The 19,247-nt window shown below is 45.9% G+C and overlaps 1 protein-coding gene across 2 annotated transcripts in view; it reads right to left on the bottom strand.

Annotated features, from left to right (window-relative positions):
- etv1 (ETS variant transcription factor 1) overlaps nucleotides 1-19,247 on the bottom strand; it is a 186,729-nt gene that overhangs the window by 11,254 nt on the left and 156,228 nt on the right. For both annotated transcript variants that reach the window (XM_085988389.1, XM_085988390.1), the window contains one exon: nucleotides 13,292-13,461. In XM_085988389.1, the coding sequence (XP_085844515.1) occupies nucleotides 13,292-13,461 (170 nt within the window). The remainder of the gene's footprint in view (nucleotides 1-13,291; nucleotides 13,462-19,247) is intronic.

Below are 19,247 nucleotides of genomic sequence, written 5' to 3' on the forward strand. Positions count from 1 at the left end.
TCTATGATCTGGTCAGCATGGCGCCTTATTATGCATTCTCCAATGTCCACGGTATACATCAGTGGTCCTAGTCGTGTGCAAATAGTTCCAGGCTGCCATTTCTCGGTACGGTAGTCCCGGGCCAAAACTTGTTGACCTATCTGGAAGGTTCTAGTTGGCCTTTCATTCAGGCCTTGAAATTGCCGGTTCTCTACGTCCCTTCTGATGTTTGGCTTGATCAAATCCAGCCGGCATCTTAGTCTTCTATTGAAAAACATCATGGCGGGAGTTTGGTTTGTAACCACATGTGTTGCATTCCTGTACGCAAACAAGAAGTTATCTACTTTATGTTGTAGATTTATGTCTTCATTACCCATGGCCTTTATGGCCTTCTTGAAGGTCTGGACAAACCTTTCAGCTAATCCATTGGTGGCGGGATGGTATGGGGCGGACGTGTAGTGCTTAACCCCATTGTTTTTTAAGAACTTCCTGAATTCTTCGGACACAAATTGCGGTCCATTATCAGAACAGATCTGTTCAGGCAGCCCATTCCTGGCAAATATGGTCCTTAATACTGTGATGGTTTTTTCCGTGGTGGTGGAGGACATCCTTATTACCTCCGGCCACTTGGAGTGTGCATCAACCACGATTAAGAACATTGAGTCCATAAATGGACCAGCAAAGTCGATATGTACCCTTTGCCATGGAGATGAGGGCCACTCCCATGGATGTAGAGCGGCTTGTGGTGGGGCGTTTTGGACCTTCTGGCATCCTAGACAGCTCTTGGTCATTTCTTCGATGTCTCCATCGATACCTGGCCACACAAACGCTCTGGCTAGGTTCTTCATTTTCACTCCACCCAGATGCCCCTCGTGAAGCTCCTTTAGCACTTTATCCTGGAGTTTGGGTGGAATCACCACTCTGGATCCACACATCAAGGTTCCTCGGCACACTGACAGCTGTTCTCTTCTTTGCGAGAATGCTGGCAACAGTTGTTCGCCATGTGCTGGCCATCCCTTCACCGTTAAATCGTAGACTCATGAGAGAGTCGGGTCATTTCTCGTTTCCTTTTCAATGGTAGAATTTGTTACTGGTAGACATTCCACTATGGTTGAGTGGAACATCTCCACTGGGTCCACTGTAGGTGCCTCTTCCACTGTTGGCAACGGTAGGCGCGATAAACCATCAGCATTCCCATGCTGTTTTGATCCTTTGTATTCTATGTCATATTGGTGTGCCCCTAGGAAAAGGGACCACCTCTGTAGCCTTTGTGCTGTCATAATGGGAACGCCCTTTTTAGGGTTGAATATGGAGACGAGGGGTTGATGGTCAGTCAACAAGTTAAATTTTTGTCCGTGTAGGTAATGGTTGAATTTCTTCACTCCCCACACCAGGCTGAGTGCTTCCCTGTCGATCTGGGCATAGTTACGCTCAGCTGAGTTCAATGAGCGTGACGCAAAAGCTTTCGGCCGCTCCGAGTCATCAGGGAATCTATGCGATAATACCGCTCCTACGCCGTAAGGGGATGCATCACACACCAGTCTGATTGGCAGTGATGGGTTGTAATGAGCCAACACTTCCTTGGACGTGATCAAGCCTTTGCATTTATGGAAGGCACGTTTACAGTCTTCGCTCCATTTCCAAATTACTCCCGTTTGTAGCAGTGCGTTAAGAGGGTGCAGAACAGTTGACAAGTTCGGTAAAAATTTATGATACAGGTAGACTACCCTTTATCCGGACTTCCGAAAACCGAAACCCTCTAAAAACCGAAGGTTTTTTCGTTCAGCGTAAGTCGTGCGTACGACTTACGCTGAATGAAAAAACCTTCGGTTTTTAGAGGGCTCCGGTTGCGGAAGTTCGGATAAAGGGTAAGTCGTGCGCACGACCCCCTGCCGATCCCGCCAGCCCCGACAACCGCCGACCCCGCCAGCCCCGACAACCGCGGACCCCGCCAGCCCCGACAACCGCCGGACCCCCCCGCGGACCCCGCCAGCCCCGACAACCGCCGACCCCCGCCGGCCCCGACCCCCGCCGACCCCGACTGACTTACGCTGAGCGTCAGCGTAAGTCGTGCGCACGACCCCCCCGCGGACCCACCTTCCGAAATCCGAAATTCTCCTTTATCCGAAACTCGGCTGGTCCCGAGGTTTTCGGATAAAGGATAGTCTACCTGTAGTAATTTATCAATCCCAGGAACGACCTTAATTGTGAGACATTTTCAGGTGCTGGGGCTTTTATGACTGCTTCAATTTTTTCAGGTGACTTATGCAACCCTTCTTCATTAATTATATGGCCACAAAATGATATTTGTTTCTGGAAAAATTCGCACTTGGGGCGATTTGCTCGTAGGCCCCGTTCTCTCAGCCTAGTGAGCACCTGCTCCAAATTGGCAAGGTGCTCGTTGTTGTTTTCTCCTGTTACAAGGATGTCGTCTAGGCAGCATTGAGTCCCCGGAATCCCTTGCAGGACTTGCTCCATAGCTCTTTGCCAGATAGCTGGAGCTGATGCTACTCTGAAAACCAGTCGATTGTACTGATACAGGCCTTTGTGTGTGTTTATCGTGAGATACCTTTTAGAGGCCTCCTCAACCTCCATCTGTAGATATGCCTGTGCCAAGTCAATTTTGGTGAAACGTTTCCCTCCGGATAGTGAGGCGAAAATATCTTCTATCCTCGGAAGAGGATACTGTACCGTGTGAAGGACCGGGTTTACCTTGAAATCCCCACAGATGCAAATTTTTCTCTGTTCTTCAGATTTATCATTATTCAACGTTTTCTTCATGACCGGGACGATGGGTGTTGCCCACTCGCTCCAATCTACCTTGGATAAGACGCCTGCCTTTTCCAAATTCTCCAGCTCTGCCTCGACTGCTGGACGAATTGCGTATGGCACCGGCCTTGCCTTAAAAAACTTGGGAATTGCCGCATCTTCCACTTTTATTGAGGCGGTGACGCCTTTCAAGGTTCCTAGTTCCTGTTGAAACACTTCTTTGGCGTTGGCCAAGATGTCTTTTAATCGTTCAGGTATGACGTCATCATCATTTTTTTTCTTACTGGTCACCGTCAGTGCCTGAATGGAGTGCCAGTCTAAACGTATCTTCCTGATCCATTCACGTCCCAACAGCGGTGGACCACCATCTTGCAGAACGTATAAATACAACTTCTGTATTTCCTTGCCGTTGTATACAACAGGCACCCTTATTTTCCCTCTGGGGTATACTTTCTGCCCCGTATATGTCTTCAAGATAATGGATGTGTCTTTCAAAGGTATATGTGGAAATAGCCACTCGTAATCCTGTCGACTTATGACGGTCAGAGCTGATCCTGTATCTAGCTCCATTTTAACTGAGGACCCCGCTATCGTGAGGGTAACCCAAATGGTCTGGTAATCTTCTTTGGCAATTACATTATGTAATTTGCGACAGCTTAGTCTCTTGTTTCCGGAGTCACTATCGCTCTTCTGGTCTTCGGAGCTACTGTCCGTCATCATTTGTACCTTTCTGTACTTTTCCTTATTGATTTTTTTTCTGTCAGTGGATTTTTTGTTTCCAGATCGGCATACACGTGCAATGTGTCCCATCTTTCCGCATTGCCTGCAAGCTTGGTCCTTGAACCAGCAGTCCCTCTGGTCATGGGTGGATCTGCCGCAGCAATAACATCTCTCGAATCCCCGTGTCATTTCATGGGTGCCGAAGTCCTGTGGCTTTTGCTGTATCTCTGCAGCTCCTCTTGCTGCTGCTTCGTATGATATAGCCACACTGAAAGCCTTGTCCAGTGTCAAATCTTTCTCAGAAAGTAGCCTTTTCTGTGTTCCTTCACTTAGGAGACCGCAGACGAATTTGTCTCGTAGAGAATCTGCCAGTCCTGCCCCGAATTGGCAGTGCTTTGACAGCTTTCTTAATTCGGTGAGGTAATCAGCGTTACTTTCATTCTTGTGCTGATTCCTCCTGAAGAATTTGAATCGTTCCGCTATCAGCAGTGGTTTTGGGTTTAAGTGCTCCTGTAGGGTATCAACAATCTCCTTAAAATTCTTGTCCATCGGTTTGGCTGGAGTGATTAAGTTTCGTAACAGCCCGTATGTCCTTGCGCCCATCAGATTTAGAAGTACCGATGCCTTTTTATCATCCTCTACTTCATTCGCTGTGCAATATACCTCCACTCTTTCCACATATGTGGTCCAATCCTCTATATCACTGTCGAAAGCAGTAATATTGCCAGTCTTTGGCATCCTGAAAATCAAAAATGGCGCCTCCCGCGCTTTCCTTTCTTCCCTGCCGAGAAAAAAATGGCGCCTCCCGCGCTTTCCCGCCGCTGCCGCTGCTGACAACGCTGTTCTCCGCGGTTTTTATTTACACAGATATTTTTAATAGTTGGAGACTCGTTCCTGCCGGACTCTCTGGGACTTTTCCCTCCCTCTGCTTGGTCCGAACGCCGACCTGCTTTGCAGCGCCGGCCGTCTCCCGAGTGCTCCACCCTCCGTCTCTGTTTGCCTGCGCCTTCCGACTCGCTGCTCGGCCCCGCCGCAGAGCCACCCGATCGAGCCCCAGCCCGCCACCCAGGAAGGACTAGTGCAGTACCTGCCACCAGCCCGGCTAGCTGGTGAACTCACAGTTTTTTTTCCTTTTTTTTCTTCGACCTTCGTCTGAGGTATCGATCTCCTTGAGGTGCTGCCGAATTGCAGGTAAGTCCGTTTCCAATTCGTCGCCACTGTTGTATCCGTGTGTTAATGGAGACACGGAATGCAGGAGTTGGTTTAACAGGTGTTTACTGAACAAAGTCTGGAGGTGAACTAAAAGATACAAGACACTATACAGGCTTATATACCCGAGTGGTCACTACCGGTACTACAGTACACAGGGGCTCTTAAAGGTACATACACTACAGTTGTAACAATCAGCAGCCTTCCACCAGCCATGTTCCAGCCACTGGGGTCCCATTACGGAGGAGCTGCTGGGTGGGAAGGGGGGAATTTCGTAAGGGAAGGAGATCACCCTCGAAGGGCAAAAAGTAGGAGGTGTGACTAAATGTTTTTCATTGTTTTATTAAAGGCCAAGGTTCGTGGTCTAATTTTTGTAACTGTTTTGAACATTGTTTTTTTTTTGTGTTTCTTTCTGCTAGTTTGTCATGCGGAAATGAGACACACAGAGTTTGTCAAATCAATACGTTTCTGTATTCAAAATGTACATGTTTGGTCTTTGCAATCACTGTTGCCTTGACCGGCTTAGGGGTTGCGGGACGGTTTCATTCAGGTTGTTTGAATGGCAGAAGCCATTTCCTCAGAAGGGGCCTAGAAGCAGCTTGCTACGAGCCTTTGACGGACGGCCCTTCCACTTTGTACATTGTATGCCTCCCTCCCGCCTTGGTGCTGCTGATGATCATCCTCCTCATCTTCCTCTTCCTCCTCCTCTGCTGGTGCTTCAATGCCTGGTGGCATTGGCTGGGTCCTGAGGATTGCAAGGTCACGCAGCATGCAGCACCCAACAACGAAGTGGGAGACTCGCTGACGCGAGTACTGAAGGGCTCCTCCAGAATGGTCCAGACAGCGGAACCGTTGCTTGAGCACGCCGATTGTGTGCTCAACGATGTTCCTGGTAGCTTGATGGCTCTCGTTGTATCACAGCTCAGCAGTGGTGTTGGGCGTACAGAGCGGTGTCATCAACCAGGTGCACAGAGGATATCCCTTGTCCCCGAGAAGCCAACCTCCTGGGTGATGCGGTGCCTGGAAAAGGTCTGCCACAGAAGTCTGGCGCAGGATGAAGGCATCGTGGCTGCTGCCAGGAAAGTGGGCATTGACAGCGAGTATCAGCTGTCTGTGGTCACAGACCAACTGAACGTTTAAGGAATGGAAGCCCTTTCGGTTGCGGAAATCCTCGGCATTCTCTTGCGGCGCACGCAAAACCACATGCGTGCAGTCAATGGTGCCCTGCACCATGGGGAAGCCCATTGCGCGTTGCTGCTGCTTGTCCTGGGTCATGGGGAAAGAGATGTACTCTCGTCTCCTTTTAAAGAGGGCATTTGTGACCTGGCGGATGCAGCAATGCACCGCGAACTGGGAGATATTGGCGATGTCCCCAGTAGCTGATTGAAATGAGCAGGTGGCATAAATTTGAGAGCCACTATTATCTTCACTGCCACCGACAGAGACGTCCTGCTCCTCAGTTGAGGCTGCAGATCTGGCTGAAGCAAGTGGCAGGGCTCAGTAACCACCTCCTTTCTGAAGCGCAGCCTTCGCAAACGCTGCTCCTCAGACATATTAATGTAGCAGAACTGTTGGCGAAAAACCCTGGGAGGGTAAGGTCTCCTGTACAGAGGCCTGTTGGCCCTCCTCCATCTGGCCATGATTGCCACTCTCTCTCTGTGTCTCTGTGCCCTCCGAATGTGATGGAGAAGGACGGTGTCCCCATCCATTGCAGCCCCCATAGTATCTAGGCAATCAAAGTTATGATGGTCAAAAACCAAAGTACCTGCAAAGTTATGGTCAGAAGCCAAAACTACCTCAGACAGCATTGACTCAAAGCAGAAGTCTCTCTTTCTCTCTTTGTCTCTCTCAAAATCTCTCTCTCTCTCTCTCTCTCTCAGAACGAGTGGTGCAAAAATGGCTACCACACAAAAGCCAGGAAGAGGCTCCCTTTAAATAGCACCCCTCCAGCCCCACAGCAATTGGGAAGCGTTCCAGTCAACCTGTCGTTGGTTGTGCCAGGCGGAAAGGAGGGGGGCGCCACTCAATTTCCGTTCCGGGGCGTCACAAGGGCGTTGCACTCTCGAATGACGTCAAGATCTGCGTGCGCAGGAGATCGGGCGGTGCTGTTTAGCGCCGCCGCAAAATGTCCGGTCAATTTCGCGAGAGGCGCAGATATTGCCGCACCCGGGCGCTAGTTGGTTTGCGCCCCACTTGGCACCCTCTTAAGGCGCTAACGGGAGGCGCAACCAACTGAATTTTTCCCCCTTTCCCCCATTTTCTCTTTTATTTTGTGTTTTTCTTCTTCCACGCAATCATACAGTCAGGCACATGATGTGAGACTTGAGCCAGGCTTCCCCTGGCAGTAGAAATGATACAAAAAAAAACGAATTATGTAAAACAATTTGAGAAATAGACAGTGAATCTATGGGACATCAGGTGTGCCACAAGTAAACTAGTTCTCTGATGTTGCTGCTCTGTCCCTCTTGATGTGATCTAACAATAACATTGCAACAATCTGTAGTCACTCTGCTGCTGTTCCTGTTAAAGCTCTTTCCAATACTTGGGGCTAGATCTTGACTTTGTGCGATAATGTGAAATGAGTGACAGTGAGTCAGCAGCCCGTTTTATATCTTTCCCTATTTTTATTTCCATTGTTATTTCCGGGAAATAAAAATCGGGAAAGATGTAAAACAGACTGCCGACTCGCTATCATTTGTTTTACACTCGCATAAAGTCAAGATCTACCCCTTGTACTTTGTAACAGGTAACATTTGGTTTTGAGAGGCAGTTAAATATAAATAATTATTTTACTAGAAATCACCTTCACTTACATTTCTATCCATAACAATGCTCACACAGAAACCACACCCTGCCAGATTCTGACAACACAGTGATCTAGGTTTCCAAATACAACCACAGATTGTGCTAACTCTGCATAGCCAAGTGCAGTCCAAACAAAATGTTTGTGTGTGTTCTGGAAACCAACCACAATCTGCTATTTATAAACCCTGAAACTAATTTTATACAAGTCAAACTCTTATTGGGTTCAAAACATTTCTCCTGTATGTAATTAACACTCTTATATTTAGAGGACATAAACTCAAGTATGAAGAAGTTCTTTTAGTATCCTTTCATTTCATAAAGTGAAGGAGCATATATAACTCAAAAGTTATACATATTTTGAACAGTTGATATTATAATCCATTTTCCTTAACAGTTAAGTAAAAGTAGCTTGAGCAGTAACACACAGGGTGAGGAGCCAATGACAGTACATAGAATTACATAGAAATTACAGCACAGGAACAGGCCATTCGGCCCAACCGGTCCATGCTGGTGTTTATGCTCCACACAAGCCGCCTCCCACCCTATTTCATCTAACTCTATTAACTTCTATTCCTTTCTACATCATGTACTTATCCGGTTTCCCCTTAAATGCATCTATGCTATTCGTCTCAACTACTCCCTGTGGTAGCAAGTTCCACATTCGAACCGCTCTCTGGGTAAAGAAGTTCCTCCTGAATTTCTTATTGGATTTATTAGTGATTATCTTATATTTATGACCCCTAGTTTTGGTCTCCCCACAAGTAGAAACATCTTCTCTACGTCCAGTTTATGTGTCACAAGTAGGCTGAAAAGAGAACTCTCAAGTGGTAAAGTTGGGTATAAGCTGTGGTCAGTGCCACAAGTGGAATCACAAATTATATCCCACACCCTCTCATTGCATACTCTGTTTATACCAAATCTTAGTTAAGTAATTAATCCCAAATTTGTATCATTCTGTTTCCTGTACTGTATATAAATTCTAAAATATAAAAAGCAACTCATGGCTATTTAAACAGACACTGTGGTTTGAAGGTGAGTGGAGAATGATATCTTCACAAACTAAGTCCTGCTTATTTTATATTATGTGTAGCATATATCCTTCTAATCTATTGATAGAAATGAGAATGTTACATGTTGATGTGTACCTTTAGCTTCACTGTCCCTGTTGCTCAGGTTACACTGGGTTTTTTCAGTGAGAAACCAGAGCAGTTCAAGTTCCACTCCAGCTGAACCAGACGTGGAAATAATGGACTTCTGTCCAGTTACAATTACCCTGCTAAAGTTTTTGACATTTGTTTTAAGTAGTCCTTCATGTAATATGGTGATGCCGTATACTGTATGATGTAAAAAATTAAATTGTGTAATGCATTACAGACTGCACAAACCAGCTTGCAGTTGTACTGCTGCCCATCTGAACACACAGGATAGAAATCAGAATGCAGGGTCCCTTCACTCCAGTTTGCCCCAGATAGGACTGATAATACTATGCATTAGGGACTGCACTGCAGCTTATTTCAGAGTCAGTCTGGTCACTAATGTACAGAATAACTGAGGTGTAACATCTCCATTAACCTTTGACTTTCTACAAACAGCAAGAAAACTAGTAAATGCATATATTATCGTTTAAAAATAGAGATAATTAAAGAATACTTTATATCTGCCAGTGAGTTGAAAGCAGTAATGCAATCCGGCTGTTATGTTGATGTTCATAAGCAATCCAAGATTCACTTATGCAGCTTATGAACTCATAGCTGCTAGATTGAATTGCTTCTTGTATCTCTTGGCTCCAGTCATTGACAATCCCCATTAGCTCCTCACTGTTGCCAGCTGCCAATGCTTCCTCCTTAAAAGAGAAAAGCGAGGTGCTCGAAATGCAGACATCTCCACTGCTGGAATCAGTGCCATTTCAAAATCAACCAGAGGAGGATGGAGCAACCTTTCTCTGGGCTAGTCTGGTCATTTTTCTTTTAGTGCTTACCCTGGAGATAAAACTCTCAGGCCGCAAAATTCGGTATGTTAGGGCCCCCTGTTAGCACCTGGCAGGGGAGCTAACAGGGCGTTGAGGGGTTAGCGCCCGGGCGCGGCGAATGCTGCAACGCCTGTGATCGTCAGTACCGGTGGCGCTAACTCTTAGCGCCTGGGCCTCTAGTGCCTCGCAGATCGTGATGTCATAAAGGGCGCAGTGCCCCGTTATCGCCCCGGATGGAAAACTGATTCTCGGCCCCTGCTTTATCGCCTCGCGCTGACAACGGCAGCAAGAGAAGGCGCTGTGAACTTGGCTGGCCATTTCGGGAGCGGTAATTAAAGGGAATGCTTTTCTGCTAGCACAACCGTTATTAGTTGCACCAGTCTGGTGTCTGCGCAAAGTTTTTAATGTTTCATTGGTGCAAGATGTCCAAGCCCTCCACTTTGAGGGTGTGTTTGGAGCTGTAATGGCAGTTACCCTGCCTTGCAAAGAAGAACTGACAACAAGTAGCTTGTGCCGCATCATTGGCCCTTCCCTTTAAGAGAGGGAAGCAGCCTCTGTGATGAATGAGTGACGTTTACAATGCGCTCGAAATTGTTTAGCGCTCTGCCGCTACTGCCCCGCTCTCGGACTTTAGCGCCCTAAGAGAAGTGGTTAGCGCTTGATTTAGCGCTCCACTACCCTCTTGGAGCGCTACAACTGAATTTTGTGGATGATTAGCGCCTGGTGCTAATTTTTCAACGTTTAAAGTTTTAGCGCCGCAAACAGGGCTATACCGAATTTCTCCCCTTCAGTTTGCAGCAATGTCCCAACAACTCAGTTCAAAAACAAGCAAAACTCACCCTGTAAAGGCACTTTGAATAACAGTTTTATCTGGGATACAAATTCGGGAGCCCAGGGCTCTGCTTCGAATCAGTATGGTAGGGAGGGAGCACCCATCCAAAATAATTGTCCTCCTACCACTTACACTAAAAATACTGGAAAGGTATAGAAAATGTTCCTTTTAATTTTTTAACTTCATTCTGACTTCTGCGGAATTATTCCAAAGAAGCGAACTTAACATGTGAGTGAATATTTTATTACGAGAACAAATACACTATTTATCCCAAATGAAGCAAGCGAAGGAAGGGGACATTTTCACAAATCAAACATTGTTATTTAGAAAGAAAACAAGACTACTTGCTGCTCCAGTTTAGCTCTAAAACTAACAGGAAGCCATTGTTTAGCTTAGTATTAAATTACTTAATTGAAAAATCTTCTTTTTCACCAACTTCTTGTCACGTTCCACATCTATCCCACAAAGGTTCTGCTTAAACTTAAAGCTTTATAGCTTGGACTCAGAGCCTTCAAATGTTGCCCCATTTTCTGCCAGCTTTAATTGTGCCTCTTACTGACTTTCCCCCACATGTACAACTTTAAGACCTTTGACAGTTATATTGTTTGATCGTCGTGAAAGCCTCAGCAGCATGGATAAGCTCATTAACTCACTCAATTTTATGCATATGCCTGACTACAAATCACAGCTGCATATTGCAAACTGTAGTTTTTAAGTCAGATTCAATGCGAGTGTAAAATCCTTGTTCACAGTGGGAAGATGAAGCCACGAATCTGAACGAACAGACTCAAATTCGGAATCGGTGTTAATATTGAGACTTACCTCAAGGGCAATTCTGACCTCAGTGCTGAACATCTACGAGTAAAAGCTCACAATTAGAATCCTGTCGCCCTGTCCTCATCCTGTTTTCCCACCATCCATGCTGGCTGGTGCTGCTTCTTTCATGCAGTACAGTAAATTTCAGTTACCTGCTGAGCTGTCATTTGTGAAGAATTCAGTAGGTAATTAATGAACAACAGGTTGGATTTTACAAATCTGCACTCGGGGTGTAAAGCACCGTGCGCCGGAAGCACAAGTTTATAAAATCTACTCTAATAGCTCTTTTCAGCTGCTTCATCAATGAACTTCTCTCCATCATACGGCCAGAAGTCGGACTGTTTGCTGACAATTCTATAGTTCAGCACCATTTATAACACCTCCAATAATAAACAGCCCATGCCAGCCGACAGCACAACCTGGACATCCAGATGGGGGCTGACAAGTGGCAGGTATAATTCGCGCCACACAAGTGACAGGCAATGACTGTTTCAACAAGAAAAAGTCCAATCACCTCCCTTAACTTTCAACAGCACCACCAGTGACAAGGCTTCCATCATCAATATCTTGGGTCGGAGGGGAGGGGGGTGCGCGGAGAGATGTCACCACTGCTCAGCTATATCAACACAGTGGTTACAAAAGCAGGGCAGAGGTTGGGTACTCTGCAGTGAGTGGCTCAACTCCTGACCCCTCAACGCCTCTCCACCATGTACAAGCCTCAAGTCAGAAGTATGATGGAATACTCTCCACTCACTTACATGAATGCAGTTGCAACAGCATTCAAGCAGTTCAACACTATCCAAGACAAAGCAGTCTGCTTGATCAACGCACCAGTCACTGAGCTCAATATCCACCCCCTCCACTACCACTGCACTGTCTACAGGATGCACTGCGGCAAATCACCAAGTTTATTTTGACAGCACTTCCCAGTCCTGTGATTTCTATCATTGAGAAGGACAAAGGCAGTAATATCATGGGAACACCATCACCTTCAAGTCACACACCACCCTGACTTAGACATGTATCGCCATCCCTTCATTGTCACTGGGTCAGTATCCTGAATTTCCCTACCTAACACCATTGTGGGAGCACCTTCACCACAAGGACAGCAGCAGTTCAAGGAGAAGGCCCAAACCACCTACTCAGGGCAACTAGGGATGGGCAATAAATGTGGCCTTGGCAGCGTCACCCATATTCTGAGAACAAATTTTAAAAAAACTCTTTTGGAACGTAAACTAAATCTGCCACAGAAATGTTAGGGGTGTAACCATAAAACAAATGTTTGTGATATTGACTCTCCAAATGTAAGAGGAGTCCAACAGCGAACTAAAAATATACACAAGATTGCAAGTTTTCAGTTCTTTCAGGAAATACTATGAATTATGGAGATATTCTGTGGCTCCGTTCAAAGAAAGAACCAGCCCGCATTTATATACCAACTTTCACCTCAGGACCTCCCAAAGTGCTTCACAGCTAATAAAGTACTATTTAAGTGTAGCCCGTTATAAAAAGGAAATGCGGCAATCAACTTGCACACAACAAGCTCCCACAAACAGTAATGAAGTAGAAATTGGGCTCCGCTAGCCTCCTTTCTGTTCTCTTACCCCTCCTCCCCACCCCTTCCCCAGGACTTACCTGAAGGCCGCTACCAGCGATGCAGCCAGTCCAAATTGGAGAGTAGCAAACAGATAAGCTGCCTCTAGGTGCGACAGGCATCCGCAGCTTGTCACAATTATTAAAATGAGGCACAAGGCCCAATTTCGGGTGAGCCTCAGGCCATGGCATGTGCTGGGAGCGCACAGAATATGCTGTACTCGAAAACGGGCTGAAACCAATTTCTAGGGCAGTCTGTTTTTGGTGGCACAGCTTGAGGGATAAATGTTGGCCAGGAAGTCTTTTAAGTCCACATGAGAGGGCAGGTTTAATGTCTCATCTGAAAGATGGCACCTCTGACAGTGTAGCACTCCTTCAGTACTGCTCTGAAGTGCCAGCCTAGATTATGTGCTCAAGTCTCAATTCCATAATTCAACTTTTTTTCATTCGTGATTAGAAGTGCAGGGGTAATTTTCTGACTTTGAATTATTCTAAGGGAGCCTTGACCACCATATTTTATTAACCCGCACCCCCTCCTTTACTGATCAGTTGTCCTATTTCTTTTTATTATTACAGTTGCGGAAACAGTGCAAACCCACCTCCTCTGGCTCGATGAGTTTGAATTCCATGCCGCGGCCCGTCCATGCAATAAAGTGCGAGTTTGCTGGATCATCCAGCAGAGCCACTAGAAATTGCCAAAGCTGGAGAGAGCCTCTGCGCTGGTAAGTGGGTCCTTCCCGATATACGCCTGGCTCCTGCTTGATATCACCTGTGGAAACAAAAGCCGAAATTGATGTATCAACAATATGAACCAGGCAAAGTTTTATATTCATCAGGAATCAGCACTGGCTGGTGCATTGGATCTGCTCAGCCATGCCTTTGTTACCTCTAGACTCGACTATCCCAATGCTCTCCTGGCCGGCCTCCCATCTTGCACCTTCCATATACTTGAGCTCATCCAAAACACTGCTGCCCGTGTCCTAACTCGCACCAAGCCCCATTTACCCATCACCCCTGTGCTCACTGACCTACACTGGCTCCTGGTCTGGCAACGCCTTGATTTTAAAATTCTCATCCTTGTTTTCAAATTTATCCATGACCTTACCCACACCCGCGCCCCCCCATCCCCCCCACCCAACACCCCCCCCCCCAATCTTTGTAACCTCCTCCCACCCTACAGCCCCCAAAATTTCTGCACTCCTCCGATTCTGGCCTCTTGCACATCCCTGATTTTCATCGCTCCACCACTGGCGGCTGTGCCTTTAGCTGCCTGGGCCCTAAGGTCTGGAATTCCCTCCCTAAACCTCTCCTATCTCCTTTAAGACACTGCTTAAAACCTACCACTTTGACAAAGTTTTTGGTCACCTATCCTAGTATCTCCTTATGTGGTTTGGTGTCAAATTTTGTTTGATAATGCTCCTGTGAAGCACCTTGGGACACTGTACTACATTAAAGGCATTATATAACTGCAAGTTGTTGTTGTTGTATACTGTCTTTGCTCCTCTGGGACTTGGCTTTGAAACTTTTGAGATGAAAACATCCTCTCTAACAGCTGTAGCACTGCTAAGTGAAATGAATTTGGAGGGTCTAATCTGACTTTTTATTGGATGCATGTCGAGACCATAAAACTGCCCATACTTCTATATTAGATTGACAATCTGAATTAGAAAGACCTTATAGGTGATTGATAATGGGAAATAGGAAATGTTACAGTGGGACAAGATTAAAGAGTACTGAAAGAATAGCCTGGTAAGAGCTTTACTCTGCATCTAATTCCTGCAGTGCTACCACTAATCTGGGAATGTTTGATACCAAGATTGTGTGTGAAAGTTACAACTAAATTTAACACAGGGAGATGCACAGACTGGAGTGCATGTGCGCTCACAACCACAATGCTCATTAACCTTCAACCTCAATGAGAAACTTTTTGCACCATTTATTTCAGTGGAAGCTTTCTTTGTATTGAGAGCAAATCCTACCAGGAAGTAGTATCTTTGTGACTCCAGCTAGATGATAAAATACATAATTTATACTTTTTTATTATAGATCTGCTGAATCCACCATTTGCATGAATATCATCCGGGCCAGCTGTTAAGTGTTGCAAGGTCATGACATCATCGGAATCTCAGCTCCCCTCAAATTTCCCTTTGGAGTAACGTCGTTCATCTGACTACAGCTGAAGGTTTGTTAAACCATGTGTAGTGTATGTAACCTGTACCACCTTAAGAGACTACCTTAAGGTGATGAACTACTTTCTGATGGCTCCTGTATATTGTAGTACCGGTGGTGACCACACCGGTATATAAACCCTGTGGAGCAGTTTGTATTTCAGTTCAGCCCTGACCCTCAATTACTAAAGACCTGTTTAAGTATTCTGTTGTCTGTGTCCAGTTATTCAGCATAACTACATTTGGAAAACACAGACTCAACACCATGGATAGTGCAGGTTTGGGGGGTAATTTTGCAAGACTGCACTCCCAATATTGAGTCTCTAGTAGCAATGGCAGTAGTGGAGATGGGGCTGCACTGTAGCTCCCAGTTTCTGTCTAGCGCTCGTCACTGGCGAAGCTCCATGTTGGGAATGGAAGACTACAAGATTACCCCTGATGCTGCATGGAGTCACAGCATTCACAATAAGGCTGGTTGTTTGCGTCAGGCACCACTTTTTCTCCACAGCACCGTGCATTTTACACTAAAAACAAGGCATCTGTTGTCACCAAACTGGGGTTTATTCCGGGATCTGAGGCACTGATGTTAACCGTGAAATTGTGATGTACAAAGGCTTAACTGAATGCATTCCATCTGAAATTTCCCTCTCTGCAGGTCAATTCTTGAGTAAAATAACAGAAAGAGGAATTTCAGATGAATGCATTAAGTCTTTATTTGTTACTGTCCCATGTTGCCTGGGTGCTTAAAGCAAGTTTACCATAGTTAATTTCAGATTATCATGAGGATACAGAATCACGTGGGACTCAGCTGTATACTGCAAAATAGAACTGAATCCAAGTGTTGGGATGTGAGCATGCTCCCAACAATTTCTACTTATTCTCATTCTAAAACCCAGCTTCCCTAGATTGACTCATGCATTCTGTGATCCAAACTGCAACATTTTGCATTTTGTATCTGGGCTATAGTGTGCTGCGGGTCAAACAGTCTCTTTTATTGCAAAATAAAAAGAAAAAAACTGTTAGAGAATATAAAAGATAATTGATGGGATACAAGGTCTTCCAGTAAGCAGCTTCTAGGTCATTCCATCCATGTACTCATATTCATGGGGAGGGTGCGAGTGAGGCTGAAAGCAGTTAAAGAACCTGGCAAGGCCAGGGATGCCGAGGCCCTGCCAAATGGCCAGGACCTCATTATCATTCTTTTGTTCCATTTCCTGCCTGGCAGCTGGCCAAATGGCTGGTGGGCAGGAGGGAACACCAGCAGCAGGAGGCCGTAGCCGGCGACCTTTGGGGACGGTCCCCAGTAATCGGGAGGGGGGGAAGTTGCCAATTGGAGCCAGGAGAGGTTGGCAAACGGGACTAGGGGAGTCACCGATCGGCAAGGGGGAGGCCAAAGGCTTTCTTGAGGGGCTGGGCAGGAGGACTCCTGCTCATCCTGGCCCACAAGGAGTGCTGTAAAAGGCACTTGCCTTGTAGAGCCGGCATCACCCGCCTCTCTTTCACTGCAAACATTTCTGTTTATTTAATGAACGGCTGCATACAGAAAACATCAGTAACCTTTCTTTTCTCTCAAAATGCTTACAGACCTGATGCATATTTTCAGCATTTTCTGTTTTTAATCCCTTTTTATTGCTATTGAATTCTATGCAGGATACCAACCTGTCTCATGTCACTTCAGAACACCAATAATTTCATCTACGCTGACATTTTTTATTGCAGGCCAAACTATTAAACAGGTTTATTGACAAAGAGAATTATTTACAGAAGTAAGTTATATAGCCATGATAGTAAACAGTCCACTACAGTACTAGAAGTCTGGAAATGGCTAAATAAGGAGGAAAATGGTCATCACCCAAAGCAGTCTGATAAGAACCTCTGGCAGTGAGATTCAACTTGGACGGGCGCACAAAGTGGGCGGTAGTAGATGGGCCACTCGTTATACACCCTGTTCGATTTTCTTTGCTATTGACTTAAGTACAGAAAACTTACGATATCAGGCATATGAGTGTAATAATATTAGACAAGGACCTCAATAAAGAGGAGCAGGTGTTTGGTGGGCCATTTCTTGTTCTGCACTTCCTAATGTTCTTAAATATATGCAAGTGGATATTCTATGGTGATTCTCACAATAAGTCAGAATATTTAGGGCGAAAAGCAAAATACTGTGGATGCTGGAAATCTGAAATAAAAACGGAAAATCCTGATGAAATGTCATCGACTTGAAACGTTAACTCTAGCCGGAATTTTCCGGGGGGCCAGGGCGGAATTGGTGGCAGGTAGGGTGGGAAATGTAGTGTCCGTGTGTTGATAAAGACACTGAAGACAGGAGTTGGTTCATAGGTATTTACTAAGCAAAGTCTGGAGGGGGTTCTAACGGATATACACAATATACAGGCTTATATAGCCCGAGTGGCAATTACCGGCATTACAGCACACCTGGGGCTCTTAAAGGCACATACACCACAATTCCTCCCCTTTTAGCTAACCAGTACATCATATTTTAAGTAATTATTAATTACATGTTATAAGCAAAATAATATACATTGCTGTAGTTAATTAACTATAAGTTAGTCTCTCAGGTGGCTTCCTGACTCGGTCCGGATAACGTCTCGGGGGTGTAGTAGTTTCTGGTGGTGTAGTAGGTTCTTCTGGCAAGGCTGATTCGGCTTGAATGCCAGTGTCGGGTTCATCGGGTTCCAGTATCACCGGATCGGAGGTAGATATGGGTATCTCTACTTCATCGTTAGATGTATAGAGTTGTGGTGTAGGTTGTCCCTTTTCGGATGACTTTATGATTTGGTCAGCATGGCGCCTTATTATGCTTTCTCCGATGTCCACGGTATACATCAGTGGTCCTAGTCGTGTGCAGATAGTTCCAGGCTGCCATTTCTCGGTACGGTAGTCCCGGGCCAAAACTTGTTGACCTATCTGGAAGGTTCTAGTTGGCCTTTCATTCATGCCTTGAAACTGCCGGTTCTCCACGTCCCTTCTGATGTTGGGCTTGACCAAATCCAGCCGGCATCTTAGGTTTCTATTGAAGAACATCATGGCGGGAGTTTGGTTGGTAACCATATGTGTTGCATTCCTGTATGCGAATAAGAAGTTATCCACCTTGTGCTGAAGTTTTATGTCTTCATTACCCATGGCCTTTATGGCCTTCTTGAAGGTCTGGACAAACCTTTCAGCCAATCCATTGGTGGCGGGATGGTATGGGGCGGACGTGTAGTGCTTAACCCCATTGTTTTTTAAGAACTTTCTGAATTCTTCGGACACAAATTGCGGTCCATTATCAGAACATATCTGTTCCGGCAGCCCATTCCTGGCAAATATGGTCCTTAATACTGTGATGGTTTTTTCCGTGGTGGTGGAGGACATCTTTATTACCTCCTGCCACTTGGAGTGTGCATCAACCGCGATTAAGAACATTGAGTCCATAAATGGACCAGCAAAGTCGATGTGCACCCTTTGCCAGGGAGATGAGGGCCACTCCCATGGATGTAGAGGGGCTTGTGGTGGAGCGTTTTGGACCTTCTGGCATCCTAGGCAGCTCTTGGTCATTTCTTCGATGTCTCCATCGATACCTGGCCACCATACAAACGCCCTAGCTAGGTTCTTCATTTTCACTCCACCCAGATGCCCCTCGTGAAGCTCCTTTAGCACTTTATCCTGGAGTTTGGGTGGAATCACCACTCTGGATCCACACATCAAGGTTCCTCGGCACACTGACAGCTGTTCTCTTCTTTGCGAGAATGCTGGCAACAGTCGTTCGCCATGTGCTGGCCATCCCTTCACTGTTAAATCGTAGGCCCGTGAGAGAGTCAGGTCATTTCTCGTCTCCCTTTCAATGGCAGAATTTGTCACTGGTAGACATTCCACTATGGTAGAGTGGAACATCTCTACTGGGTCTACTGTAGGTGCCTCTTCTACCATTGGCAACGGTAGGCGCGATAAACCGTCATCATTCCCATGCTGTTTTGACCCTTTGTATTCTATGTTGTATTGGTGTGCCCCTAGAAAAAGGGACCACCACCTCTGTAGCCTTTGCGCTGTCATAATGGGAACACCTTTTTTAGGGTTGAATATGGAGATGAGGGGTTGATGGTCAGTCAACAAGGTAAATTTTTGTCCGTGTAGGTAATGGTTGAATTTCTTCACTCCCCATACCAGGCTGAGTGCTTCCCTGTCGATTTGGGCATAGTTACGCTCAGCTGAGTTTAATGAGCATGACGCAAAAGCTATCGGCCGTTCTGAGCCATCAGGGAATTTATGGGATAATACTGCTCCTATGCCGTAAGGGGATGCATCGCACGCCAGTCTGATTGGCAGTGATGGGTTGTAATGAGCCAAAACTTCTTCGGATGTGATTAAGTCTTTGCATTTATGGAAG

The sequence above is a fragment of the Somniosus microcephalus genome, chromosome 5 (assembly GCF_052327205.1).
Source record: "Somniosus microcephalus isolate GS21.2 chromosome 5, FLI_Smic_1.0, whole genome shotgun sequence".
In the NCBI taxonomy this organism is placed as follows: Eukaryota; Metazoa; Chordata; class Chondrichthyes; order Squaliformes; family Somniosidae; genus Somniosus; species Somniosus microcephalus.